Source organism: Gekko japonicus, unplaced genomic scaffold, assembly GCF_001447785.1.
Source record: "Gekko japonicus isolate JY-2015 unplaced genomic scaffold, Gekko_japonicus_V1.1 scaffold4125, whole genome shotgun sequence".
NCBI lineage: Eukaryota > Metazoa > Chordata > Lepidosauria > Squamata > Gekkonidae > Gekko > Gekko japonicus.
Window position 1 is genome coordinate 1 of NW_015172674.1, and position 27,790 is coordinate 27,790.

At 53.9% G+C, this 27,790-nt stretch overlaps 1 protein-coding gene across 1 annotated transcript in view; it reads right to left on the minus strand.

Annotated features, from left to right (window-relative positions):
• Positions 1-5,742: 5,742 nt before the first annotated feature.
• Positions 5,743-27,790, minus strand: part of CNGA4 (cyclic nucleotide gated channel alpha 4) — a 22,628-nt gene continuing 580 nt past the window's right edge. Inside the window, exons 2-5 of the mRNA XM_015421755.1 lie at positions 20,500-20,613; positions 16,017-16,042; positions 7,514-8,509; positions 5,743-6,152 (exon numbers count right to left, since the gene is read on the minus strand). Coding sequence (XP_015277241.1) covers positions 5,743-6,152; positions 7,514-8,509; positions 16,017-16,042; positions 20,500-20,613 — 1,546 coding nt within the window. The remainder of the gene's footprint in view (positions 6,153-7,513; positions 8,510-16,016; positions 16,043-20,499; positions 20,614-27,790) is intronic.

Consider the following 27,790-nt stretch of genomic DNA (forward strand, 5'->3'; position numbering starts at 1 on the left):
TGTGTGTGTGTGCATTTTCAGCGGGGAAGTGGTCCGGGGAGGGGGGGTGCAGGGGAAAACCCTTCACCCCACCCTGGCTCTTGGCAGCCCCCCAGATGAGCTGCTTGGCGTGCTGCCCCCTCCCCCCACCACTGTGGGGCTCCCCCCCCGGAAGAGATGGCGCCTAGTTGGTCCTGCTCTCTCCTCCCGGCCTCTGCTTGGCCTTCCGACGGGAGCTGCAGTGGGGTGGACCCGGCTGGGCTGCCAGACAGGTGTTTTGGGGGGGAGGCTGGGGGCCCCCGGGCACACCCCTTCCCCTCCGCCAAGACAGAGCCCAACAGCCACCGGCACGCGGGAGGCCAGGCTGGCATCTCGGCACCATCTTTGTTCACAGATCTCATCCCAAACTGATAAAGATCCCTGCTTGTGTGAATCGGGACTGGTTTTGAGGCCAGCACCAGTGTCTGCTTTTAGTGATGTTTCTTTGCTCATTTTTTACGATCTTCCCAGCTTGAAAAGGGTGTGGGCAAAACCGAGAGGGTGCAGTTCACAGATCTCATCCCAAACTGATAAAGATCCCTGCTTGTGTGAATCGGGACTGGTTTTGAGGCCAGCACCAGTGTCTGCTTTTAGTGATGTTTCTTTGCTCATTTTTTACGATCTTCCCAGCTTGAAAAGGGTGTGGGCAAAACCGAGAGGGTGCAGAAGGAAGCGACGAGGATGATCAGGGGTCTGGAGACAGAGCCCTACGAGGGAAGGCTGAGGAGGGCCTGTCAGGTCCCACAGCCAAACAAAGGAGTACATGCTTATCATAAGGCTATACTTTATTGGAAGAGCTATAGCTGCGGTGGCTCAAATGGTTAAGACGCTGAACTGCAGGCTGTGGAAGGTCGGTAGTTCAGCAGTTCGAGACCCGAGTGTGCCGCATGACGGAGTGAGCTCCCGTCTCTAGTTCCAGCTCCTGCCACTAACTCCTCTTCGGCTTTGAAATGGAGATGAGCATCGCAACCCTAGAGTCGGATTCAACTGGCTTTCGAGCAAGGGAACCTTTACCTTTACCTTTAAGAGCTATAGAGGCAGTAACATCGTCACTACGTTCCTACAAGCATAATGGGATATAGGGTATTCGTATGCACCCCCCCACACTCCTAGGCCAATTGGCCTGACTCCCGCACGTGGGAGAATGGGCCCCCAGGCCGTTAAAGCCAAAGCTGGGAATTGAAACTGATCCCACAGGTAAATGATGGGAAGATACTAATAAAGGCGAAGGACTGCGGCAGCAGTTGGTACACAGGTCAAGCAGATGCACTCTTGCCCATAAACATCATGGCAGCATAGCTGACATTCTGCCCACCCAGAAGTCAGCCCCTCCCAGGCATTCTGGGAGGTCTCCCGGTTATTCCGGAAACTCCCGGTGGAACATGCGCAACAACTTAGGGGCCCCAATACCCCCCACTTCCACCCATTCATGGTGCTGGGGTCCAAAATCATGCCATTCCACCAAGTAAAACAATTTCCCACGTTTGATTTTAGAGTCCAAGATCTTCGAGATTTCAAAACCTTCCTCGCCCTAGATCATAATGCGGGGGGGGGGGGCCAGAACCTGGGGATCTTGTGTATGTCTCGACCAAGAACATTAAGATGCTGCGACCTAGCAGGAAATTGGGGTGGAAGTTCATTGGTCCATTCAAAGTGCGTAAAGTCATAAATGATGTGGCGGTTGATGTTGTTTTGCCTAAGAATTTACGTGCTCTGCATTCTGTTTTTCACATGAGCCTGTTGAAGAAGGATCCTGGCCCGTCTCCCTGGAGACCAGCAGTTACTCCTCCTCCACCTGTCATTTTGGAAGGGGATGAACATTTTGAGATCGCTGATATCCTTGATTGTAAATTGAAACGTGGTAAACTCTGGTACCTTATCGAATGGGTTGATTTCGGTCCCCAGCACCGCGAATGGGTGGAAGAAGGGGATATTCGGGCCCCTTACCTGATCCGTAGTTTCCACAAGAGGTTCCCGGACAAACCGGGAGGTCTCCCGCCCAGCCCGGGAGATCTCCCGCCCGACCCGGGAGGTGTGTTGTAAGTGTATTTTAAGGGGGGCAGTATGTCAGCAAGCTGCCATTCTGTTTTCTGTGACCTCTGTGTACATATCCTTTCCCTGTTGCACCCGGCTTGTTTTCTATCATCCTGCTCCTGCGTTGGAATGCACAAGATAACTGCTGGAGGTTGTGTGGGGGAGAAGATGCTGTAATGCTTGCCTATTGCTTTTCTCATGAGTCCTGCACCTGTGTTTTGTCTGATGTTCTGCCTGGTTCCCATGGACTGGGCGCGCAACCGTTTCATTAGCCCGCCAGCGGGAATGCTATTCATTGGATCTGTATCTGTTTGAATTTCCTTTATTATGCTTGACCTAACTGTGTATCCCCAGTTCTAACAAAGAACGTGTTTGAGTATGTCTTCAACGCTTTGAAATAAATTTTGCTTTTCTTGAAAACGTGGATTTATTCTCGATGCTTGGGGATCCAACAGTCCATCAGTCTTGGGATGATAGGCACTGCTTAACGCATGTTCAACCCCCATAAGCTTCATCAGCTCCCCCCAGAATCGGGAAATGAACTGGGGCCCCCTATCGGAAATTACTTTAGCCGGGAGTATGTGTAGGCGGACCACGTGGGGTAAGAAAGCTTTCGCCAGGGCTTTTGCCGTGGGTAGGGAAGCGAAAGGGACAACATGTGCTTGCTTAGAGAATAAATCCACGGCAACCCAAATGACCGACATAGTCTTACTCGGGGGGTAAATCCGTGATAAGGTCCATGGAGATCGCCTCCCACGGCCGACTTGGAGTCGGGAGAAGTTGCAGCAATCCCGGGGGGTCACCCGGTCTGGATTTGCGCATGGCACAAGTTTGACAAAATTTTACACATGCTGACAAATCCTTTGACATCTGTGGCCACCAGAACTGTCTTTGCAGCAGCTGCAAGGACTTAACAAACCCGGGGTGACCGGCCAATTTCGAGCCATGTACCGCGTTCAATACTTCCCCCCGTAGGGAATGTGGGACAAAAAGTTTGTTGCCGCGGTACCAACATCCATCCGGTTTGACTTCCAACCCCCAATTGGCCTGACTCCCGCGTGTGGGAGAATGGGGCCCCAGGCCGTTAAAGCCAAAGCTGGGAATCGAAACTAATCCCACAGGTACATGATGGGAAGGCGCTACACGGGCAGCTTGCAAGGTCAGAGATAATAAAGGCGAAGGAATGCGGCAGCAGTTGGTACACAGTTCAAGCAGATGCGCTCTTGCCCATAAACATCATGGCAGCATAGCCGACAGGGCCCTGGGAATGCTTAGTTTGGAGAAGAGGAGACTGAGGGGGGGGACATGATGGCTCTCCTTAAATATCTGAAGGGCTGTCGTTTGGAGGAGGAGGGCAAGGAGCCGTTCCAGTGGGCAGCAGAGGAGAGGACCCGAAGCAACGGGTTTAAGTTACATGCAGAAAGGCATCGGCTGGAGATTGGCAGAAGCCCACCCCTGCTTCAGCGGGACGAAAGGCACATGTCACGCCTGGGGGTGTCCCCTAGCTTTGGAGGGGCGTGTGCCATGGTTGCTGATGGTCGGTAGTGGAGAGAAGCAAGAACCTCAGATATGGAGGGGTGGGGGAGTTACGTCGCTCTCAGCCATCCGCTCCTCAGGGTCGACAGCCGCGTCTGGTTCTCTCTCACCGACAGAGCCAGTCGCCTCCGAAATCCTCCCCGGTCCTCTTGGCCTCTCTCCTTTTATCCCCCTCTAGCCTTGAGGTAATCCCTCCCCTTTCCTTTCCCAGTACCTGACTGGGCTCTTCCCCTGTCCCCCACCTGTCCTATCGGCCCTATTGGGTGTCGTCCACTCAGTCCCGCCCTCCTGCACGTTCTGCGTGATCTGGCCCTGAATGGGCAAGCCCAGGGGAGTGGCCGTTTCCGGGAAGCCCGGGGAACCTGTCCCCGCCGTCGGCAGCGTCTCTGCACTCTGTTCTCCCGGTAAGCCCCGTCTCCTCCGGTCTCCTCTCACACGGGCCCGGGCCCGTCCTCCTGGCCCCGGTCTCTGAGAAGGGAGGGGGGAGATCCCTCCAATGACTCCTGTCTGCCTGCCTACTCCCTGGTCCAGCCGCCGATTGCTCTGCTGCACTCTTTGGCTGCTTAGGAGCGAAGGCAAGGCCGTTCCTCTCCTCCGTGACCGAAAGCCCCAGGAAGGGGTACTGGGACAGGCATTTTGCAAAGCCTGGGGGTCTGGACCCCTGGCATTGGAGCTGACCACCCACTGGCAAAGCAGGATGCAGTTTCCTAGCATCCTCGCCGCCAGTGTAAAACACTGGTTTCAAGACACCTGGCAGTGAAACAGCTCGGCTTTATTTAGTGATTTCAGGAACAAGACAGGCAGGCAGGAAGAAGAAGAGACTGGATTTATACCTCATGGCCCTTCACTACCCAAAGGAGTCTCAGAGGGCTTCCAAACTCCTTTCCCTCTCCCTCCCCACAACAACAGACAGACGCCCCCTGTGAGGTAGGCGGGGCTCAGAGAGCCCTTGACAGAAAGGGCCCTGTTTAAATAGCATGCAAAGCCCACATTTGTACTATAGGGACAAGTACTGAACCATTAACTCCTGATTGGCCGCCTCCCAGCACCCAGGTGGCTATTGTTCTGGAGTGACAAGCTCAGCCAGTCTCTGGGAACTTGCTCTGGGACACCCCCGGCTCAGTACAGGACACCCCCTCAAGGCGGCCTGGGAGGAGACTGGGAGAGAAAATGCCCCCCCTCCCGCCACGCAGGGCCTCAGCTCCCAGTGGTGAACTTTGGTCTGGGCTGTTAAATAAATAATAAATAAATAAATCTTTCAATTTATTAATCACTCAATCCTGCAGAGCTTGCTGGCTCTGAGCGATTTACAGTTACTCCATTACCCACGGGACTAACAATGATTCAAGGGGTAAGGGAGGACAACCTATAATCTTTAAATCACACACGTTCGCAGCCGATGGGGAGTTTTGTTCAGCTGTAAGGTCAGACGTGTTCCAAAGGCATTTTCCCCTCAGCGTGGCTTGATGTCGTCAGCTATCCTCAGCTTCCGCCGGACTGCTTCAAGTTGCAGCGCAGCCCTGCCATCGCCTGGCCGGACGGCCCATTACAGGCTTCTTTGATGCCGAAGAGTTCTTTCTAGGGCAGCTTTTTGGTCTTACAAGCTGGACATTCCGTTCTCTGGCTAACACCTCCCCCACGGGGGGGTTTAGTGTGCCCACCCTCTCTAAGGAGTGGTACCCATTTTATCTACTCGCCGAAGCTTTCGAACCGCTGGGTGGACGGCAAGCTGGGGACAAGGCTGGTAGCTCACACCAGCGCGGGGCTAGAACTGACAGCAGCTCTGTTCAGCTCAGATGTATTAACCAGAGGATAAATCCCCTGTGCCACCGCTCCCCGGCTGTTCCACTAAGGATCTGGGGGAGTGGAGCTCACGTGACTCAATGCCTTTTCAATTTACTTCGTAAAATCCTTCCACCCTGAAAGCAGTGAGGAGAAAGAAGGCGAGGCCCGGATCCTTCCCGTGCAGGGAGGAGGCGCTCGGTCAAAAGTGGGGCAGCCGCCTCAGAGAGCGAACCACACCGCGGGGGGGGGACGACACACACACACACAGTCGGGGCGGGGGGGAATGCCCGGCACCGCACCCGCAGGGACCGTGGCTTAGCGGCCAGCGGGGCAAACGCTTGGCAGCGCCAGTGGCTTCCTTGGGTCGGGCTATGGCTCCGTGCTTTCCGCCCTGCTCGGCTCCTGCTCCTCCTCCCCCTCCTCGTCCCCCCAGTCCCGAGTCTCCCACTCCAGGCGCTCCAGGCGCAGGGCCATCTTGAAGGCGCTCGACTCCAGCCCGGCCAGGACCCGGGCCAGCTTGGTCTGCAGCGCGTCCAGGCCCTCCTCCAGGGCAGCCGTCCGCCGCTCCTCCTCCTCCTGCTGGGCGATCTCGGCGGCCTCCGCGTTGACGTCCAGCTTGTCCATCTTGAGCAGGATCTCTCGGCCCTTGGCCTCCAGCACGGACTTGGCGTTGGGGAACTCCGCCAGCACCTCCCTCAGGCCCTCCTTGGACAGGCAGAAGAGGTCCGAGAAGCCGATGCTCTTGATGTTGGCCGTGCGCCGGTTCCCCGACTTGTTCCCTGGAGGACCCGGCGGTGGGGGGCGGGGGGGGGAGAGAACAAGGTTTGGGGGCTGAAACAGAGAATGGAGAGCCAGCCCACCCCCCCTCAAGGCAGGGCTGGCTATGCAGGGGGAGGCCAGGAGGGGCAGAGTGGAGGGCTTGCAGGAATGGACGGCTTGCAGGAATCCGCCGTGGGTGGCCCAGGGGTACCGGGGGGGGGGGATCGCCAGGCTGAGCCCTGCCTACATCCTGTGAATTCTGTGAATGTAGGCAGATCATGAGAAGGGAGGGCAGGGAAGGGGTGAGGTAGGGCTCTGCTCTCGTGGCCATTTCTTCCATGGGCTGGACTAGATGACCCTTGGGTGTACCTTCCAGCTCAACGTTTCTGTTATGTTTCCCTTTTTCCCTCCAGGGCGCAGGGAATGGCTGCCAGGCTGCTGAAGGCCTGGCCAGGCAGGCCAAGAGGTCTTGCTGGGAGAATGTCCGTCCCCCCTGCCTGCCCCTCCCTTCTGGCTCCACTGCCCCTGGCCTCTGGCCTCACCCTGCTCCAGGAGGGGGAACACAACAGAAGCCCCTGCCTGGATGGAGCTGTGGCAGGGGCTGCCATCTTGGCTGCTCAGAAAACGGGTGGGAAAATTCACCTGCATGCCTTGAATATCCTAGGGCAGGGGTGTCGAACTCATTTGCGATGAGGGCCAGATCTGACATAAATGAGACCTTGTTGGGCCGGGCCGTGTGTGTCATAAAATGTAATGCCAGGTAGCAGAGAGATAAACTTCATAAAGGACGCAAACACAAAGGGTTTTTTTTTTAACTTAAAATAAAAACACGCTTAAAACCTTAGTTCTGTAAGCTGCAAACCTACTTTTGATGTATTGCCATTCACCACAGAAATCTCATGCTCAAAGTTCTGAGTCTCAGACCCAGGTTAGGACGTGAAATTGCTGAGCGAGTGAGAGAGTCTGGCGAAGCAAGCGATGATGCAGCAGCAGCAGAACTGGAAGCAGGAGATGGCCAGTTCCACTGCGGGCCTGATGGAAGCCCTCCGGGGGCCTGATCCGGCCCCCGGGCCACATGTTTGACACCCCTGTCCTAGGGAGGGAGCGAGAGAGAGAGTGCGTGTGTGTGTGTGTGGGGGGTCTCCATTACCTCATCTTTCTACAAAGGCCCTAGTGCCCAGTGCCCGTGACGTGGTCTACCACCAGCAAGGCTTTCTTGTGTGCTTGTGATAAGTTGTGGGTGGCAGGAGGCAGAGTGCCTTGCTTCAAAGCACTCTGGGAGATCAGGGTCTTCCTCCTATGTCGCTCAGCCCTCAAGGGATGGGGGAGCCCCGCCCTCCCTCCCTCCCCCACCCAGCCACCTACCCACCTACCTACCTACCTTTGATGTTGATGATGCTGATCTCCCCAAAGTAGAGTCCCTCTCCCAGGACGGCGTACTGGGTCACCCCGTCATCCGCCACCACGGCCAGCTGCCCCTCCCGGATGAAGTACATCTCCCTCCCGATGTCGCCCTTCTTGCAGACGTACTCTCCGGGGCTGTAGACCTGCGGCTTCAGCTTCAGCACCAGCTCCTCCAGCAGGCTCTGCTCGCAGTTCTGGAAGATCTGGACCTTGCGGAGGGTGGGCAGGTGGACGCTGACGGCCACCTCGGCTCGCAGGCGCTCGGGCAGGTGCTGGAGAATGGCCAGCTCGTTGGTCATCTTCTTCTCCATCTGCAGGTGCTGGTACCAGCGGACCACGCGGTTCTGGAGCCGGCGGTTGACGCGGTGCGCGTGCAGGTAGCCCTTCACCAGGTCGTAGTTGGGGTAGAAGGCGGCGTCCGCCTGGTTCATGTTGGAGATGACGGAGGTCATGCTGCCCATGATGGTGGCGAAGCCCATGACCGCCAGGAGGAAGTCGGCGGCCATGAAGAGGTACTCCTCCTCCCGGTGGGGCATCGGCGTGTCACCCACCGTCGTCAGGATGAGCGTGGAGAAGTAGAAGCTGTAGAGGTACTGGCGCACGAGCGTGTCGAAGCCGGGGACGCTGGTGTTGGGGTACACCCACTCGTCCGCCCCGTAGCCGATGAAGCTGGAGAGGGCGAAGTAGATGCAGCTGTTCCAGTGGATGGTGACGAAGATGTACAACATCAGCTTGGCGATGCGGAAGGAGTTGGGGTGGGCCGTGCGGGTCTCGATCCTGTCAAAGGCCTCGAAAAGCCGAGGGGTCCGGAGGAAGCGGTTGGCCCGGACCGCCGGCACGCCCACGCCCAGCCACAGGTACAAGAGGTCCGTGGGAAGCACCGAGAGGAGGTCCCAGAGGAAGCAGGAGGAGCGCACGTAGCCCCGAGAGATCTGGGACCGGTCGCCAATCAGGATCCCTTGTTCCAGGAACCCTGGGAGAAGACAGAGGGCAGAGCGGTGGGGGGGGGGGGGGGGGGCACGCGCGAAGGGAGGGATCGTGGCCTGCGGGCCCTACGCTCTTCATACAGGCTGTCCCCCTAATGCCACCAAATCCCAGCAAGGAAAAATGCGCTGCTGGGAAGGAAGGTTGTCCCGAGGGGCTCGGACAAGGGTGTGTGTCGCTGTCCGTGGTGCCCTGCGGCCCAGGCCCCCCCTTCCCCCTCTGAAGAGGGCGCCTTGCTCTTCTGTTCTCCCAGCTGTGCACAGGCGGTGGGAACGGTGGCACAAATGGGCTCCCTGCGGCATCTAGAGGGTGTGCTGTACTGTTAGTACCTAGGACCAGGAAGCTCTGGGTTCAAGTCTCCAGTCAGCCCCCAAGCCCACTGGATGACCTTGGGCCGCTCGCTCCGTCTCAGGGTTGCTGTGAGGATAAAATGGGGGGGTCGAGGGGGGGGTCGAGAACTGTGAATGGTGCCCTGAGCTCCTTGGGGGAGGGGTGGGATGAAGGTGGAGAGAGATTGTGGAACGACTGGGTGCTTTTCTGCTTCCTTCTGAATCTCGCTTCCATGAACGTGACCGGCTTCTCAGCGGCACAACAGAGAGGTGCCAGTGTTCCCTCTAAGCTGAGTGAGTGTGAGCCAGCTCACAGTCCTTTAGCCTCCGGCTCACACATTTTTGTCTCCGCTCAGGAAGGAGGGCTCCAGAGCAAAATGATTCGTGCAGTAGCAAAATTGCTCACTCACAACTTTAATGCCAGGAGCTCACAAAGTAGAAGTTTTGCTCACAGGACTCCACAGCTTAGAGGGAGCATTGAGAGGCACCAAGTTGATCTCAGGTTAGCACCAGCACTGAGCACCTGCCCTTTCTCCTGCCTCGGGTTTTGCTTCTGTCCTTCAAAGAGGTTCTCCAGGTGGACAAGTTTGTGATCAGGTGTGTGTGTGTGGGGGGGGAATGGAGCAGATCTATTCTCTCTTGCTCCAGATTGCAAGACTAGATCTAATGGGTGGAAATTACAAGGGAGTCGATCCCGGCTAAATATCAGGAGAAACTTCCTAACTGTGAGAGTGGTTGAGCAGCGGAACAGTAAGAACATAAGAACATAAGAGATGCCAATGTTGGATCAGGCCAAAGGCCCATCCAGTCCAACACTCTGTATCACACAGTGGCCAGAAATACCAGGTGTCATCAGGAGGTCCACCAGTGGGGCCAGGACATTAGAAGCCCTCCCACTGTCGCCCCCCCCCAAGCACCAAGAAGACAGAGCATCCCTTGCCCCAGAGCCCCTATCTATACCTTGTGGCTCATAGCCACTGATGGACCTCTGCTCCATATGCCTATCTAATTCCCTTTTGAAGGCATCCATGCTTGTAGCCACCACCACTTCCTGTGGCAGTGAATTCCAAGTGTTAATCACTCTTTGGGTGAAGAAGTACTTCCTTTTATCCGTTCTAACCCGACCGCTCAGCAATTTCATGGAGTGCCCACCAGGAGTTCTTGTATTGTGAGAAAGGGAGAAAAGTACCTCTTTCTCTACCTGCTCTTTTCCATGCATAATCTTTTAAACCTCAATCATGTCACCCCTCAGTCGTCTTTTCTCCAAGCTAAAGAGCCCTAAGCGCCTTAACCTTTCCTCATAGGGAAAGTGTTCCAACCCTTTTATCAATTGAGTTGCCCTTTTCTGCACTTTTTCCAAAGCTATAATATCCTTTTTAAGGTGTGGTGACCAGAACTGCACACAGTATTCCAAATGATAACAGTCTGCCTCGGGAGGGGGTGGATGCTCCTTCGCTGGACGTTTTCAAGCGGAGGCTGGACGACCTTCTTCCGGGTATGTTGTAGGGCTATCTTTCAGCTATGCTCTTGCAGAGTGCAGGGGGCTGTACTAGATGACCTGCGAGGTCCCTTCCAACTCTCACATTCTATTATTCTCTGTCCCTTCTTCACCTCATCTACTCCTGAGTTTGCTTCTGTCTTGTGATCCTCAGGTGATAAGTTTCTGATGCATTGAACGGCCTTCCGATGTTTGCCTGCCTGTCTTAGGGTTCCTCCCTCATCCTCTTTGCCTGTTCTCAGGACATAGTTTTGCAGCAGAAATGTTTGTGGGCTTCTCTGTTTCTGTTTCTTGCATCTTCTCCCACCAAATCTCCCACCCTCGTTGCTGGCCAATGAGACGACAAGGCCATTGGCCTGTCCGGGGAGCAGGCTCCTTGGCAGGCAACCTTCAGCACGCCAGTTGTCCACACTGAGTAGTCCCCCCCCCCATACATCAGAGTCCCCATAGAGATCTCGTGGGGCGGGGTCTGCATGTCAGGAAAAGAGAGTGGTTATGGCGTGAAGCACCCTGTTCCTGAGTTCAAGGGAATGGAAGCCTGCCCTCTGTCACTATTTGATCACGCTTCTGTATGACGCAACAGACGCAACGAATGTGGCATTTGTGGGTTTGTAAATCTGGGCCTTTGTTCCCATAATCTCCACAATCAATTCCCTTGAAGGTCTGACTTTCCCACAGCGATTAACCTTTATTCGGGCCTGGGCTTTGTGGGAACTTTGTGCATATACTAATTTAAAAACAACACACCGCTTTTCCACGAAATTGAACCAGTGACACCATTAAACACTATGGCGCACGGCTAGGAGACAGCTAACGGCCACAGTGGAAAAGGAATCCACACCTGCTAATGAAGAGCATGTCTTCACACACACACACACACACACACACACACACACACACACACACACACACCCCGGAATATGGAACCCCTGATTCCTGGCCGACTTGTTCCAGAGGTCACCGACAATCTCAGCTCTCTTAGAGGTGCAACGGTGTGTGGAACACCAACCACCACGGCCCCAAACCAGCAACCCTCCCACCGCCTCACCCCCAAGCATTTTCTCCAGGTCAGACGGCCTACATTTCTTGCCAGGGCCTCTCAGTGCACGCCTGTTCCTCAGAGGGGATTCGCAGGGGTCAGTTCAAAAGCATAAATAATCTTTTGGCCTCAGCAGGGAGTTTGCAGGCTAAGCTTTGGAAACAGGATTGTTGGTTTCCCTTTGGATCCACAGAGACTGGAACATGATGTCAACAGGTAAATTAACTTAATATAACATCTCTGGGACAGAAGAATACATTTGGAGGAAAACCTTAATCAGCAGAGGTGCACCTTTCATTTCCTCTTGGAACAGGATGAAGGCACAGAAGGCGGCCAGACCAGGCGTCTCCACTCTTATCTGATGAAAGGACTGCTGGCCTTAATGAGGACAAATATGCCGTCTAGATCTAGGGAGGCGCTTATCTCATCGGGTTCATACATCAGCTTTGGGGGAACTGGCTTCTCTTTCGTATTCTTTTTTCCAAATTCATAATTAAACAGCGACACATATTTCATGACATGATAAAAGAAATAAATGAACTGCCCGGCAAAGGGTTTGGAAAGGAAACCTATTCGGGATTATTAGGAAGGGAACTGAGAACAAATCAGCCAGTATCATCATGCCCCTGTATAAATCGCTGGTGCGGCCTCACTTGGAGTACTGTGTACAGTTCTGGTCACCGCACTTTAGAAAGGATATCATAGCATTGGAAAAAGTGCAGAAAAGGGCAACTAGAATGATTTCCCAGTAGTCATGTATGGCTGCGAGAGTTGGACTATAAGGAAGGCCGAGCGCCGAAGAATAGATTCTTTTGAACTAGGGTGCTGGAGAAGACTCTTGAGAGTCCCTTGGACTGCAAGGAGATCAAATCAGTCAATCCTAAAAGAAATCAACCCTGACTGTTCCCTGGAAGGCCAGATAATAAAACTGAAGCTCAAATACTTTGGCCACCAAATGAGAAGGGAGCACTCCCTGGAGAAGAAGACTCTGATGCTGGGAAAGATCAAAGGTCAAAGAAGACCGGGACGGCAAAGGATGAGATGGTTAGACAGTGTGTTATCGATGCAACGAACATGACATTGAGCAAATTCCGGAGCACAACGGAAGACAGGAGGGCCTGGCGTGAGGTGGTCCATAGGGTCGCAGAGAGTCGGACTCGACTGTGTGACTGAACAACAACAAAATTGAGCCAGTTGAGAATACCAACAGGACTAATTCCTAAGTAGTGGTACGGTTGGTTTTAGGAATTTCCGCTCTGCACTCTAATTGTTTCTGGAACTTCGAAAATGGTTTCTGATTCTTCCTGGATGTTTTATGTATGCTTTTAATTGTAGTTATGTACATTTTATGTAAGCCGCCCTGAGCCCGCTTCAACAGGAAGCGCAGGGTATAAATCAAACGAATAAAATAAATAGAAAATAAAATAAATGTTGGCGGGGCTTACAGGCGAGCCGAGGTTTGAGCGGCCCTTTCTGGACAAAGTAAATAAATGCACCTGTTCAAAAGTCCGTCTCCCTCCACTGGTCCCTCTGTGCTAACTGCACTCATCAGGCAGCCATCTGCTGGCTCTCCCGCCCGCCGCTCAGAGTGCCCCGTCTGGCCTTGCCCCTCGTGGCTCCTGCTCTGTGGGAGGGGCTCGCTGAAGAGGTAAGCCCCCCCCTCCTCCGACATTCAGGAGGTGCTGCCAGGCCTGTCTCTTTGCTGGGGCTTTTGGAGGGGGGGGGTGAAAGGCAGGCCTCTTGGAAGGGATCACCCTTTTTTTTGTTTTTAACAGAAAATGTTTTTCACTGCCATTGTAAGCCACCTTGAACCATGACGGAAGATGGGATAGACATGTTTTAAGGCATGAAAGATTCCAGACCCCCGTTGAGCTCTAACCCAGGGAGAAAACAGACCAGAGGGGCAGTGCCATCTCCCAGCCCAACAGCTGGAAACAGCAGCCATTTCCCCACCCACCTAATCCTGCCAGGGTGAAGGATGCTGGACTCCTCCTGGCCAATTCCCAGCAAATTGGGGGCAGGTGCTCTCTTCTGGTGGGGTTGACCCAGCGCAGACCTCCGCCCCGAAATGTTCCCGCCTGCAGGCTGTGGGGTTGGCTTCCCCCCCCCCCAAGGTCCTGCTGCAGTACGTCTCCCTTCCTGTCCTGCCCTCCTCCTGGAACTGGGGCTCCAAGGCAGCTGCGCAGGGATCGGAGTCGGTTAAAACAGGCTTCCTCGGGAGGTGGTGGGCTTTCCTTCTTGGGAGGTTTTCAAGCAGAGGCTGGATGGCCCCACCTGACAGCCATGCTGATTCTGTGAACTGAGGCAGTTCGTGAGAGGGAGGGCAGGAAGGGCTGAAGCATCAGTGCTTAATTCTTGTGGCCCTTTCTTCCACGCCCAGGGAAATGCCGAACGCCACTTAGAATCATAGAATGTTAAAGTTGGAAGGGACCTTGGAGGTCATCTAGTCCAACCCCCTGCACTCTGCAGGAGCATGGTCAAAAGATAGCCCTACATACCTACAACATACCCGAAAGAGAGTCACCCAGCCTCCGCTTGAAAACGTCCAGTGAAGGAGCTTCCACCACCTCCCAAGGCAGACTGCTCCACTGGAGATGGGAGTAAGCAGTGAAGTGGCTAAATTCGCGGATGATACGAAGTTGTTCAGGGTGGTGAAAACCAGTGAGGATTGTGAGGCACTCCAAGGGGATCTGTCAAGGATGGGCAAGTGGGCGTCAACATGGCAAATGGGGTTCAATGTGGCCAAGTGCAAGGTGATGCACATTGGAGCCAAAAATCCTAAATATAAATACACATTGATGGGGTCTGAACTGGCAGAGACTGAGCAAGAGAGAGATCTTGGAGTTGTAGTAGATAACTCACTGAAAATGTCGAGACAGTGTGTGACTGCAATAAAGAAGGCAAATGCTATGCTGGGGATTATTAGGAAGGGTATTGAAAACAGATCAGCCAATATAATAATGCCCCTATATAAATCAATGGTGAGACCTCATTTGGAATACTGTGTGCAATTCTGGTCACCACACCTTAAAAAGGATATTATAGCTTTGGAAAAAGTGCAGAAAAGGGCAACTCGAATGATAAAAGGGTTGGAACACTTTCCCTATGAGGAAAGGTTAAAGCGCTTAGGGCTCTTTAGCTTGGAGAAAAGACGACTAAGGGGTGACATGATCGAGGTTTATAAGATTATGCATGGGAAAGAGCAGGTAAAGAAAGAGGTACTTTTCTCCCTTTCTCACAATACAAGAACCCGTGGGCACTCCATGAAATTGCTGAGCGGTCGGGTTAGAACGGATAAAAGGAAGTGGATGGGCCTTTGGCCTGATCCAACGTTGGCGTCTCTCTTATGTTCTTATGCTCAGCCACTCTTACCGTTAGGAAGTCTCTCCTGATATTTAGCCGGTAACGACTCCCGTGTCATTTCCACCCATTAGATCTAGTCTTGCAGTCTGGAGCCAGAGAGAATAGATCTGCTCCATCTTCTGCATGACAGCCCTTCAAATACTTGAAGACTGCAATCGTGTCCCCTCTAAGCCTTCTCTTTCCCAGGCTAAACAGACCCAACTCTTTCAGCCTTTCCTCATAAGACTTGGATTCCAACCCTCTTTTGGGGTCAGGAAGCAATTTTTCTCCAGGCCAGTTTGGCCAGGGATCCTGGAGATTTTTTGTCATCTTCTGGTCATGGAACAGAGGCCACTGTGGGGGTGCGTGGTGGGGGAGGCATTTGTGAATTCCCTGCCTTTTGCAGGGGGTTGGACTAGATGACCCCGGAGGGCCCTTCCAGCTCTATGATTCTATGATTCTACGGCTGCTCCCCACGAGCCCCTCCGTGGGCCAACGCTGCCTTGTGGCGCCTCCTGCAAAGCATCAGGGTGGGGGGAGGTCCTCCCCTCCTCTGGCAGCACACCCCAAAGGACTGGAATGGTGGTGAGGAGAGGCCGCAACAGGGCCACAGGAGAGCGCATGGCCACGCGGGAGGAGCCGCGGCAGGCAGAAAAATCCAGGCGGCAGCAGGAGACCTCCCAGCCTCCGGAGAGGGAGCAGCGCCACTCCCTCTCCCCTGGGAGGAGCCCTCCCTCCAAGACTGGGCCCCGGGTGACCTTCCTGCAGAAGGTTCTGTGCGCACAGGGATGCGGAGGCCCAGGAAGGGCGAGTCAGGAACACGCACGGCCATCAGTGCCAGCGACCACCACTGCAGGCCCACACACCCACACCTTTGTCCGTGGCTGGATGTGTTTTTGCACGGAGAGAACAGGACAGAGCTGGCCACGTTTCTGTCTAGACACCAGACAGACATGGCTACGTGGCATCGGTGGGCTTGTCAGGTGCAGGGCCGGCTCTATCACTAGGCCAGCTAGTGTCTGACCTAGGGCGCCGGGCCGTCCAGGGCGCCAACTGCCCTGCCGCCCCCCCAAAGCCCCCACCGTCAGGTGCCCGCCACTGGAAGTGGGACGGATCCAACAGCCTGAACACTGAACGTCGCAACACCCACCCCCTGAGATGGGGAGGAAGCTGAGCCACAAATCCTCTCACGTGAGGCCACGTTCCAGCATGGCTGGGACAGCAGTTGTGGGCCACACCGGCCTCCCTGCCCCCATGGCCAGTGTGGCACAACTCCACAAGTCCTCACCTGGTTGGCTGCTGGAACGCCTCCTTCTGAGACACAGACAATCCCAGGGGGCTCGGGGGAGGAGGGCTTGTGAGAAAGTCCCACGCCATCAAGTCTGGGGGTGGCTGGAGACGTGCCCCCCACCGAATGTGTGTGGGGGATGATCAAAGATGTCCATGGAAGGGGGATGATCAAAGATGTCCATGGAAGGCCAAGGGGAAGGGCACCAAAATTCTCTTGTGGAGCAGACGGACGAGAGGGACGCAGCAACAGCAACACCTCTTGACTCAACCCGCAGAGTCCAGCGCATTTCCAGCCCCCCCCCCCGGACCCAACAAGAAATAAGGTCCAGGAGGCTGTCCCTCTGCCCGCTCATTTGCATATGGAGCAGAGGTCCATCAGTGGCTATTAGCCACAAGGTATAGCTAGGGGCTCTGGGGCAAGGGATGCTCTGTCTTCTTGGTGCTTGGGGGGGGGTCAACAATGGGAGGGCTTCTAATGTCCTGGCCCCACTGGTGGACCTCCTGATGGCACCTGGTATTTCTGGCCACTGTGTGTGACATAGAGTGTTGGACTGATCCAACATTGGCTTCTCTTATGTTCTTATGGCAGTCCCAAAGGCACCTCCGTTGGTTTCCTTCCTCTCAGAAACACAGGCTCTGTTTTGTGGGTGCTGGAACTCGGGAAAGGGTGCCCCTCCCAAGTCTGAGTCTGGTGGGACCTCCTTAAAAGAGGGGGGAAGTCGGTAGCCACACCTGTGGGGCCCCCCCAATCCAAATGCCTTCTACAGAGATGTCAGCTAAGCTGCCATGCATAGAGAGAGACGTTCTGATTGTTATGCATTCCTTCCCATGCACTTAATGGCTTCCCAGCTGCAACGCTTATCTGTAAAGAGGTACTGGAGGAGTGTGGTGTCTACCTTCCGTGGGATCTTTATGATTCCCAGCTTTTGCTACCATTAGAGGCTATTCCTGCTTTCCGCACGTGGGAGCCCATCTAATTGGCTAGTACTTGGGGGGTGGGGGGCGCATACGAATGCCCTATATCCTATTAGGCACATAGGAAGCCCGCCATTTCTAACAGTGTTCCTGTTATTGCATCTATGGCTTTTCAATAAAAGTAAAACCTTCCTGGAAGCGTGTGCTCCGTTGTTTGGCTGTGGGTCCTGACAAGAGACCAGCAGTCGGAGTGTGCAGGCACAGCAAGTTGTCAAGGACTCTTCCTTTAGGCTAACAAGGACTGGGGGGGGGGACCGCTCAGGCCTTCATCCGCCCTGGCACACGCGCGCCGCTCCTCAGGCCTCTTCCTCAGCATCCTGTGAAGAGCGCTTTGTGGACAGCAGAAGGGGGCACAGGGCGTGGCTGGCAGAGGGTGGCCACCAAGGCTCCCTTCTAAGCTGTGGAGTCCTGTGAGCAAAGATTCCGCTTTGTGAGCTGCTGGCATTAAAGTGGCGAGCGGGCGATTTGACCACTGCATCAATGAGTTTGCTTTGGAGCCCTCTTTCCTGAGCTAAGACAAAAATGTGTGAGCCGGAGGCTAAGGAAACTGTGAGCTAGCTCACACAGTGTGACTCGGCTTTTAGAGGGAACCCTGGTTGCCACCTCTGGGTTGGGGAATTCCGGGAGATTTGGGGGTGGCGCCTGGGGAGGGAGGCGTTGGGGAAGGGGAGGGAAATCAGCGGGTTCATAATCAGCGTTCCCTGTAAGCTGAGTTAGTGTGAACTAGCTCACAGTTTTTTGGCCTCCGGCTCACACGTTTTTGTCTTGGCTCAGGAAGGAGGGCTCCAGAGCAAACTAACTTATGCAGTAGCCAAGTCACTCGCTCACAACTTTAATGCCAGCAGCACACAATGTAGAAGTTTTGCTCACAAGGCATCACAGCTTAGAGGGAGCATTGTTCATAATGCCAGACATGGTTCCATTTTCTGTCGTCTGGAGGTCAGTTTTAATTCCAGGAGATCTCCAGCCGCCACCTGGAAGCTGGCAATCCTGGCATCCCACGGCATCCCTGGCCTGGCACCTTTTTGTGGAAGGCACCCCGTTCTGAGCACAAACCGCCAACGGCTGACGAAGGAAGACCTCTGAAGGCGGCGGGAGTCAGCGGAGGATTCCGCGCAGGAGGCTGAGACAGCGGCCCCCAGAGCCCAGCCAGAGAGAGACGGGCCTCCTTGGGGGTGTCTTGAGCACCCACCCTGGTAAGGAGTCTGGAGGGCTCCAGTTCTCCAGAATTCTCCCAAAATTCTCCAAGAAGAGATTGGATTTCTACCCGGCCCTTCACTTGGAGTCTCAGAGCGGCTGACAATCTCCTTTCCCTCCCCCTCCCCACAACAAGCACCCCCTGGGAGGTAGGCCAGGCTGAGAGAGCTCTTTCAAGGACTGTCCTGGAGGGAGCAGCCCTGACAGAACTACGGCTTGCCCAAGGTCATCCAGCAGTTGCAAGTGGAGGCGGCGGCAGGGAATCAAACCCGGCTCTCCCAGGTCAGAGCCAGCAGCACACTTCACCACGACACCAAACTGGCGTCCTGCTCTCTTGGTTGGTCTGAACAAAAGGAGCTCTGAGTCCTTAGAAGAGGGGAAAGAACCCCCGTAGACCTCTGGACGTGCCAGGGCAAAGGCTGACGAAGGAAGACCTCTGAAGGCGGTGGGAGTCAGCGGAGGATTCCGCGCAGGAGGCTGAGACAGTGGCCCCCAGAGCCCGGCCAGAGGGAGACGGGCCTCCTTGGGGGCTTCTGGAACACCCACCCTGGGAGTTCTGGAGGACTCCAAAGTTCTCCAGAATTCTCCCAAAACTCCAAAATTCTCCAAAGAAGAAGAAGAAGAGGAGGAAGAGTTTGGATTTCTACCCCGCCCTTCACTCGGAGTCTCAGAGCGGCTGACAATCTCCTTTCCCTCCCCCTCCCCACAACAGGCTGAGAGAGCTCTTTCGAGGACTGTCCTCGAACTACGGCTTGCCCAAGGTCATCCAGCAGCTGCAAGTGGAGGCGGCGGTGGGGAATCAAACCCGGTTCTCCCAGGTCAGAGCCAGCAGCACACTTCACCACGACACCAAACTGGCGTCCTGCTCTCTTGGTTGGTCTGAACAAAAGGAGCTCTGAGTCCCTAGAAGAGGGGAAAGAACCCCCCCCCCCTCGTAGACCTCTGGACGTGCCCGGGCAAAGCGGGTATCCCCTCGTGGGCACTCTGGTGGAGAAGCTGCGGAGCAGAGGACTGGCCATCGGGTCAAGCCGTCGGACCAGGCACGGCGGCAGGCAGAGCACTCTGCGCGCGCTCAGGAAGCTGCCTGCCGCCCCCCACGGCCCCTCCCTCCTCTCCTCCCCACCCCACAGGAGGGGGCTCTGAGCTGCCACGAGGGTTTCCTTCTGGGGCACAGAAGACGCGGAGGTCCTTGCTGGAGGCCGATAGTGGGAGGCAAAGGTGTGTGTGTGGGGGGGGGGGCAGGGGGGGCCCCCCCCAGCTGTAGAGTCTGCGCACTTAACCAGGACACCAGACTGGCTCTGCCCAAGAAGAAGAGAAGAGATTGGATTTATACCCTGTCCTTCACTACCCAAAGGAGTCTCAGAGCGGCTTGCAAACTCCTTTCCCTCCCCCTCCCCACAACAGGCACCCTGGGAGGCAGGTGGGGCCGAAAGAGCTCTGACACAAATGGCTCTTTTCCAAGGACAGCTCTTGTCAGAACTAGGGCTTGCCCAAGGTCATCCAGCCAGGTGCAAGTGGAGGGAGTGGGGAACCAAACCCCGTTCTCCCAGATCAGAGTCTGTGCAGTTAACCAGGACACCAAACTGGCTCTCTAAGAAGAGGAGGAGGATGGATTTATACCCCATGGCCCTTCACTACCCAGAGGAGTCTCAGAGCGGCTGACAATCTCCTTTCCCTCCCCACAACATCCAGGCACCCTGGGAGGTAGAAGAAGAGATTGGATTTATACCCTGCCCCTCACTATCCAAGGGAGAGTCCCAGAGCGGATTACAAACTCCTTTCCCTTCCCCTCCCTACAACAGACAGACACCCTGTGAGGTAGGTGGGGCTGAGAGAGCTCTGACAGAAACTGCTCTTTTTCAAGGACAGCTCTTGTCCCCACGGTCATCCAGCCAGGTGCGAGTGGAGGAGGAGTGGGGAATCAAACCCGGTTCTCCCAGATTAGAGTCTGCGCACTTAACCAGGACACCAGACTGGCTCTGCCCAAGAAGAAGAGAAGAGATTGGATTTATACCCTGTCCTTCACTACCCAAAGGAGTCTCAGAGCGGCTTGCAAACTCCTTTCCCTTCCCCTCCCCACAACAGACACCCTGTGAGGTGGGGGGGGCTGAGAGAGCTCTTGACAGAAACTGCTCTTTTTCAAGGACAGCTCTTGTCAGAACTACGGCTTGCCCAAGGTCACCCAGCCAGGTGCAACTGGAGGAGGAGTGGGGAATCAAACCCGGTTCTCCCAGATTAGAGTCCGCGCACTTAACCACCACACCAAAGTGGCTACACCAAGCCAAGCCTCCCCTCTCCCCAGGCCTTACCTGCAGATGAGGATGATCCAGTTGTACATGACGGGGGCCACCATGACGTTGAGCCACCGGGAGTAATAGTCTCCAGAGGGATCCAGGATCCAGGCCTTGCGGGCAGCATCTTTTCTGGGGATAGAGCATAAGGAAAACTCGGCCAAAGAGCTCCACAAGCCCTGGAGGAAAGCGGTGTGTGCATGTGTGTGCGCGCAAGGCGAGGTGTAGTGGGCACCTGGCAGGGAGTTGGCATCGCAGACGGCTTTGCCAGCCCATTCTTAGCATTAGAAATACAACACTGTGTTGTTGTTGTTTTAAAAAAAGAAGTAGGTGCCGATAAAACCTGTATCCTTACTAGGAGTCCAAACAAAAAGTAGCATATTTGAAAAGTAGGAAAGGGTACAAAACAAACAATCCGGTTTAACAATTCCATCAAAAAAGCAATTCTCAAGGTGTGCAGGGAAGGAGTTAAAACCACAAAGAGGTCAGCAGCTGAGTGACGCCAAATAATCCAGCAGAAACCCGTTGACTACGCAATAGTCAAACCAGCGAAACAACCACTTCCTTTGCCTGGTGCCTGGAGATGACAGGAGACTATCAAAAAAAGACCCAATTCTGAGTTATTCCAAACAGTCTTCAAAAGCAGCCCCACAAAGACTAAGCTCAGTGTAGAGGGAACATTGATAAATGCAGCTATATCATCTATCACCAAGAAAAAGCCCATTTAGCACACCAACCGGAGCTGACTCAAAGGCCGTGGCTGACAAACACGGATGGTGCATGAGTTTGCCTGATCCCACCAGAAGCCACCGAGGAATAGCCCACCCCACCCCACCCCACATCCTGTGGCAGTCAGTTCCACTGACTAAGGTTGTGCCCTGTGGGAAGAAGCGCTTTCCTTTCCCTGTCCTGAATCTATAGAACACGTTTTGCGTCCAGTGGCACTTTTAAGACCAGCAAAGTTTAATTCTGGGCATACGTTTCTGTGTGCGTGCACACTTCTTCAGGTATGTATCTGGAGCAGATAAATGTTGGAAGTGTAAAAACAAGACAGGCACATTTTACCATATGTGGTGGTTATGTGATGTTTCAAAACATTTTTTGGAAATGGGTGCACTGTATAATGGAAAAAATAATAAGATGTAATATCCCCTTTACTCCAGAATTGCTATTGTTAAATATTTTTCCGAAAGAATTTGAGGAAACTGATAGATACCTGATTGTTTGTATGTCAATGGTGGCAAGGATATTATATGCCAAATACTGGAAGACTCAAGAAACACCAACTAAACAGGAATATATTAATAAACTTTTAGAAGAAGAAGAAGAAAAGAAGAGATTGGATTTATACCCCCCCCTTCACTTGGAGTCTCAGAGCGGCTGACAAACTCCTTTCCCTTCCCCTCCCCACAACAGACACCCTGGGAGGTAGGTGGGGCTGAGAGAACTCTGACACAAACTGCTCTTTTTCAAGGACAGCTGTGCCAGAGCTTGTGACTGACCCAAGGTCACATCAGCAGGTGTAAGCGGAGGAGTGGGGAATCAAACCGGTTCTCCCAGATTAGAGTCCACCCACCTAACCACTACACCAAAGCGGCGGAAATAGATAAATTAACTATGGAAATAAGAGGTACGAAGAAATGGACGTTTCAAAAAACTTGGAAGAGACTATATGATTGGTATAATGTGAATGGAGTTAAAGATAGCAAAAATAGTATTTGAGTATGTAGTAATATATATAATAATGGAATTAGAGAATACTAACAAATATTAGAGAATAATGAAGCGATGGATTAGGTGTAGCAACAAACTGTAACAAATCTCTTGGTTTATATGTTGTTTGTTGTAGTGGCTTATGTCTGTGTTTAGGATTATAAGAAAATAATAAATACGTACCTTCGGGTACTTAAAAAAAAAGGTCTGTATCTGGAGCCGTGTGCGTGCACATGGAAGCTCATGCTCCGACTAGAACTTTGTTGGTCTTAAAAGTGCCCCTGGGGACTAACTGTGTTTTGTTTCTCCAGACTGACATGGTGAGTTGGCGACCAGTGTTCCCTCTAAGCTGAGTTAGTGTGAGCTAGCTCAGTTTTTTAGCCTCCAGCTCACACATTTTTGTCTTAGCTCCGGGAGGATGACTCCAGAGCAAACTTGTTGGAGTTTCAAGTTGCTTACACTTCAGTCATTACAGAGTTAAATGTTGTTTGTTAGGAAACAGGATGTTACGTTACATAATATATTCTACAGCAGGAAAGTTTGAGGGAGTTGCTTAACCTAATGAAGTGACCTGTAACCTTTGTATTGGTCAACTAACAACGTGTCTGTGGAAATGCTTTGATCTAGCATTCATGTATTCACAAGCTTTATGGCTCTTTGTGTGAAACAGACAGGAAGCCCTTGCTAGAAGCCAAGATAGAAAGATGTAGCTCTTAGCAAGTAGTACTGAAAGTGACTGTAAGCATGTAAACTTTTGTTTTATTCCTTTTATCCAAAGTACCCTACCCATGCTTTATTTTGTTTTGTAGTAAAGATATTTTTCTTTTAAGTAATGTGACTCTTGTGTTTGCAAAACGACCATCGATCTTATTTTCATATCTTGTGTACCTTTTCCCCATGTTAGGTTGATAGTAAACTCTTATATTTTAAACTCAGTCTCTTAATATTTACTCTGCTGACTTACTTAATAAGAATCCCAACAGGAACCCAAACCAATAATCTTGTTTGAAGACAAGCAGGCCTGCATAACCATGCGCAAAGGTGAAAGCAGCAAACCAAAGAGCAAATCCATCGCCATCAAATGCCATTCAGTGAAAGATATGCAACCACAAGGACTGACCGAGATGCCTTATTTGTCCTACTGAAAAGATTCTGACTTGAAACGAAGAAGCTTTCTCTTTCTTCCTATTTGGGTTCAATTCAACTCAAAAACAAAAGGCAAACAAATGCCCTCTCTTGGAGCCATCATCTACCAAAAAAGCTGTGCAGAACTATTTCAAAATAGGGGATCTGTCAGTCTGCCCGGCATTGTTTGTATAGGGGCTCGATCGGAGTGGCCCCAGGAAATGGATCCTTAGTAGATTTGGGACAGATCCAGGTGGGTCCAGAGCAAGCTAATTCATGCAGTATCCAAATTGCTCTCTCACAACTTTAATGCCAGGAACTCACAAAGTAGAATTTTTGCTCACAAGACTCCACAGCTTAGAGGAAGTGTTGGTTCCAAGCAGGGCTATTTTTGGGCAGGAACACACAGGAAGGAAGTGGGCTGGCTCCTGAATTGGCCACGCCCAGCAGGAACTCATTAGCATAATAGGCCACACCTAACAGCAGAAACTCATTAGGATTGGCTACATCAGGGGTGTATGGCCTAACATGCAAAGAAGTTCCTGCTACAAAAAAAAGCCCAGAGTTTTGACAACAAAGTAAACAGAATAAGAAGCAAAAGGTGGGTGTGGCTGGATGACCACACTTCTGGTAACACGAGGGTGTGGCCTAATATGCTAATGAGCTGTGCTGTCAGGGGCGTGGCATATTATGTTAATGAGTTTCTGCTGTTGGGTGTGGCCTATTATGCTAATGGGTTCCTGCTGGGCTTTTTCTACCAAAAAAGCCCAGGTTCCAAGCCAGGGCCCCAACTGCTTGAGGATCCACTGGGGGAAGAGTGGCCCACCTGTGGGCTCCTGCCTGCCTGCCTGCACCCACCTTGCCAGCCAGCTTTTCAGTTGCCTTCAGAGTGGGAAGAGCGCCTCTTCCTACTCAACTGGCACCCTTGCAGGAGGGGCAGAGTCCCTGGGAATTTTATCCCGATGGAGGGGGGGGAGTCACTTCCAGGAAACTCTCGCTGCTTGCTTTGGAGGCGGGGCATCCCACGCTATGGGGAGGGATGCAGAGGGGGCAGGCCTGCCCCCCCTGGAGGGGCTGTCCTTGCCCAGCCGTGGGCAGACATTGGGCAAGCCGAGAGAGGGCCCCCGGCCACCCCCCTTGCCTGGGGATCCTCCTTCTGTCTCTGCTGCCAACGGAGCCAGGTGCAGGCTGGGGAAGGAGGAGGGGGTCTCTGCCACAGCCGGACCACGGCCCAGGCAGGCCACGGTGCCCACTGGCTGAGCCCCTCTCTCTCGGGAGGCCCAGGCTGCAGGCTGGCTCTACACGCCCGCCAGCTGGGCCTTCCTGGGCGGGGGCTCTCGGTGTGAACAGGAAGGCCAGGGCTGGGAAGGGTGCCCTTCGTCTCTGAAGGCAACGAGCTGGTGGGCTCTGAGACGCCCCGGCCCTCTTCCCTGCTCTCATTGGCCCTGTGATGTGTGTGTGTGTATCTTTAAGTACCAGCACGGACGGCTTCAAGAGGGAATAGGATAAGCATATGGAGCAGAGCAGTGGCTATTAGCCACAAGGAATAGATAGGGACTCTGGGGCAGGTGATGCCCTGTATTCTTTGTGCCTGGGGGGGTGACAGTGGGAGGGGCTTCTAATGTCCTGGCCCCACTGCTGGACCTCCTGAGGGCACCTGGTATTTCTGTCCCCTGTGTGACACAGAGTGTTGGACTGAATGGGCCATTGGCCTGATCCAGCATTGGCTTCTCTCATGTTCATGTCTGTGGCAAGGGATGCTCTGTCTTCTTGGTGCTTGGGGGGGGGGGCGACAGTGGGAGGGCTTCTAATGTCCTGGCCCCACTGCTGGACCTCCTGAGGGCACCTGGTGTTTTTGGCCACTGTGTGACACAGAGTGTTGGACTGGACGGGCCCTTCACTACACAAGAGAGTCTCAGAGCGGCTTTGTTATGTAGTGGGTTGCCGCATGGATAAACGACCGACGACGACGTGGTGCATGGCACGCTTTATTTGGTACACAACAAGAACAAGGAACAAACGGCCGGCAGGCCAACTATATACATACCTGGGGACACACCCCTGGTCACCATTGGTGGGTTTGAATCTCCCGCCATGGTTCCCATTGGTTCCCCAGTGGAGGGACTAGGAGCCTAGTCCCTATTGTTCTTCCAGAGCCAAGCTCTGGCTGTTCGCTGGCCCCTGGTGGTGGTCAGCATACACTACAGGCTTACAAACCCCTTTCCCTTCCCCTCCCACCAACAGACAGACACCCTGTGAGGGAGGCGGGGCTGAGAGAGCTCTGACAGAAACGGCTCTTTTTCAAGGACAGCTCTTATCAGAACTACGGCTTGCCCAAGGCCATCCAGCCAGGTGCAAGTGGAGGAGGAGTGGGGGAATCGAACCCGGTTCTCCCAGATTAGAGTCCGTGCACTTAACCAGGACACCAGACTGGCTCTCTGCTTCGGGGCATGTGTCCCACATCTCAGGGCATGCTAGGAACGGGAGAGGAGTGTGAGGAGGAGGAGGCCGGCTGAAGCTTCCCATTGCAGGAAGGTGGGTGGACAACACCCCCCTGGTAAAGGACATCCCTTCGGGCCTCCATTGGAGGGACGGCTTTTCCTCCAGGAAACTGGCAACCCTGCCGGGCTCGGACGTGGTGGGTTGGCAGCGGTGGGAAAGGGGGGCAGGGGAGGAAATGAAATTGACAGGCAATGACAGCGAATATCAGCCCTCCAAAGCGGCCATTTCCTTCAGGGGAACTGATCCCTGCCGTCTGGAGATCAGTGGCAACTCTTGGAGGTCTCCAGGCCCCACCTGGGGGTTGGCAACCCTATCATGTGTCACACGAGACTCCCTTTAAAGGCAGGCAGGACACCCTCCACCGACTCGGGGTGTGCAGAGAACAATATCCTCCAAGCCTGCCCTCTGGAATGCCAACATCTGGCGGGCAGAGGAGGTGAGGGGAAGGGGGTGCCTTTCACACATCTGTGCAAGTATGTTGCTGTCGTGGTTGGGGTGAAGTGTCGTGCGTTAGACGCACTGAGACCGATGTAGTGATCAGCATGGTTTACTGCTACACCACAAAAGACAAAGACTCACGGCCGGCTGGCCAACTATGTACACACCTGGGGACGCCCCCCTAGGTCCCGTTGGTGGGTTTAAATCTCCCGCCACGGTGCCCATTGGTTCCCCAGTGGAGAGACCAGGAGCCTAGTCCCCATTGTTCTTCCAGAGTCAAGCTCTGGGGTGTTCGCTGGCCCCTGGTGGCGGTCAGCGGACATAACATGGGGGTAGCAGCATCCAGGGTAAAAGGACCTGGGGACACCCACACCCACCCACACACGCACACAGTTCCTTCTGAGGGGAGAGCCCTGGCCACTCCCTTAGTCCCTGCAGCATTCTGTACACGCCCAGAATGAAGCCTCATGCTCTTCCTCTCTCAGGAGCTGAGTCCCTTTGACTCCAGAGGGAAGGGGGGGGACAGAGGGGGCCGACGGAAAGAGGGCAGCTCTTTTCCCTGTTATTGGCCACGTGGGACTGTCTGTGGCAATGCTCCCTCTCAGCTGTGGAGTCTTGTGTGCAAAAATTCTACTTTGTGAGCTACTGACATTAAAGTTGTGAGTGAGCAATCTGGATGCTGCATAAATTAGTTTTCTCTGGAGCCCCATCCTTCCTGAGCGAAGACAAATATATGTGAGCCAGAGGCTAAAATACTGTGAGCTAGCTCACACTAACTCAGCTTAGAGGGAACACTGGTCTTGGGTCAGCCAAGGAGAAATGTACGGGGCAATGCTCCCTCTAAGCTGTGGAGTCTTGAGAGCAGAAGTTCTACTTGGTGAGCTCCTGGTATTAAAATTGTGAGTGAGCGATTTGGCTACTGCATAAATACGTTTGCTCTGGAGCCGTCCTTCTTGAGCTAAGACAAGAGTGTGTGAGCCGGTGGCTAAAAAACGGTGAGCTGGCTCACCCTAACTCAGTTTAGAGGGAACACTGGTCTGGGGTCAGCCAAGGAGAAATGTAGGGGGCACCAGGGGGAGCCGGGGAGCCACTGCTGGGATTGAGGATGGAGGGATGGATGATTTCTGTCCCACTTGCCAAAGTCTACAAACAGGACTGGGGAGAGGACATGAGTTACAGAGCCCACCAAATAAGAACATAAGAACAGAAGAGACGCCCATGTTGGATCAGGCCAGTGGCCCCTCCAGTCCAACACTCTTCTGTGTCACACAGTGGCCAGAAATACCAGGTGCCCTCAGGAGGTCCAGCAGTGGGGCCAGGAGGACACCAGAAGCCCTCCCACTGTTCCCCCCCCCAGCACCAGGAATACAGAGCATCCCTTGCCCCAGACTGAGAGTTCCTATAAGAACATAAGAGAGAAACCAATGTTGGATCAGGCCAATGGCCCATCCAGTCCAACACTCAGTGTCACACAGTGGCCAGAAATACCAGGTGCCATCAGGAGGACCAGCAGTGGGGCCAGGAGGACACC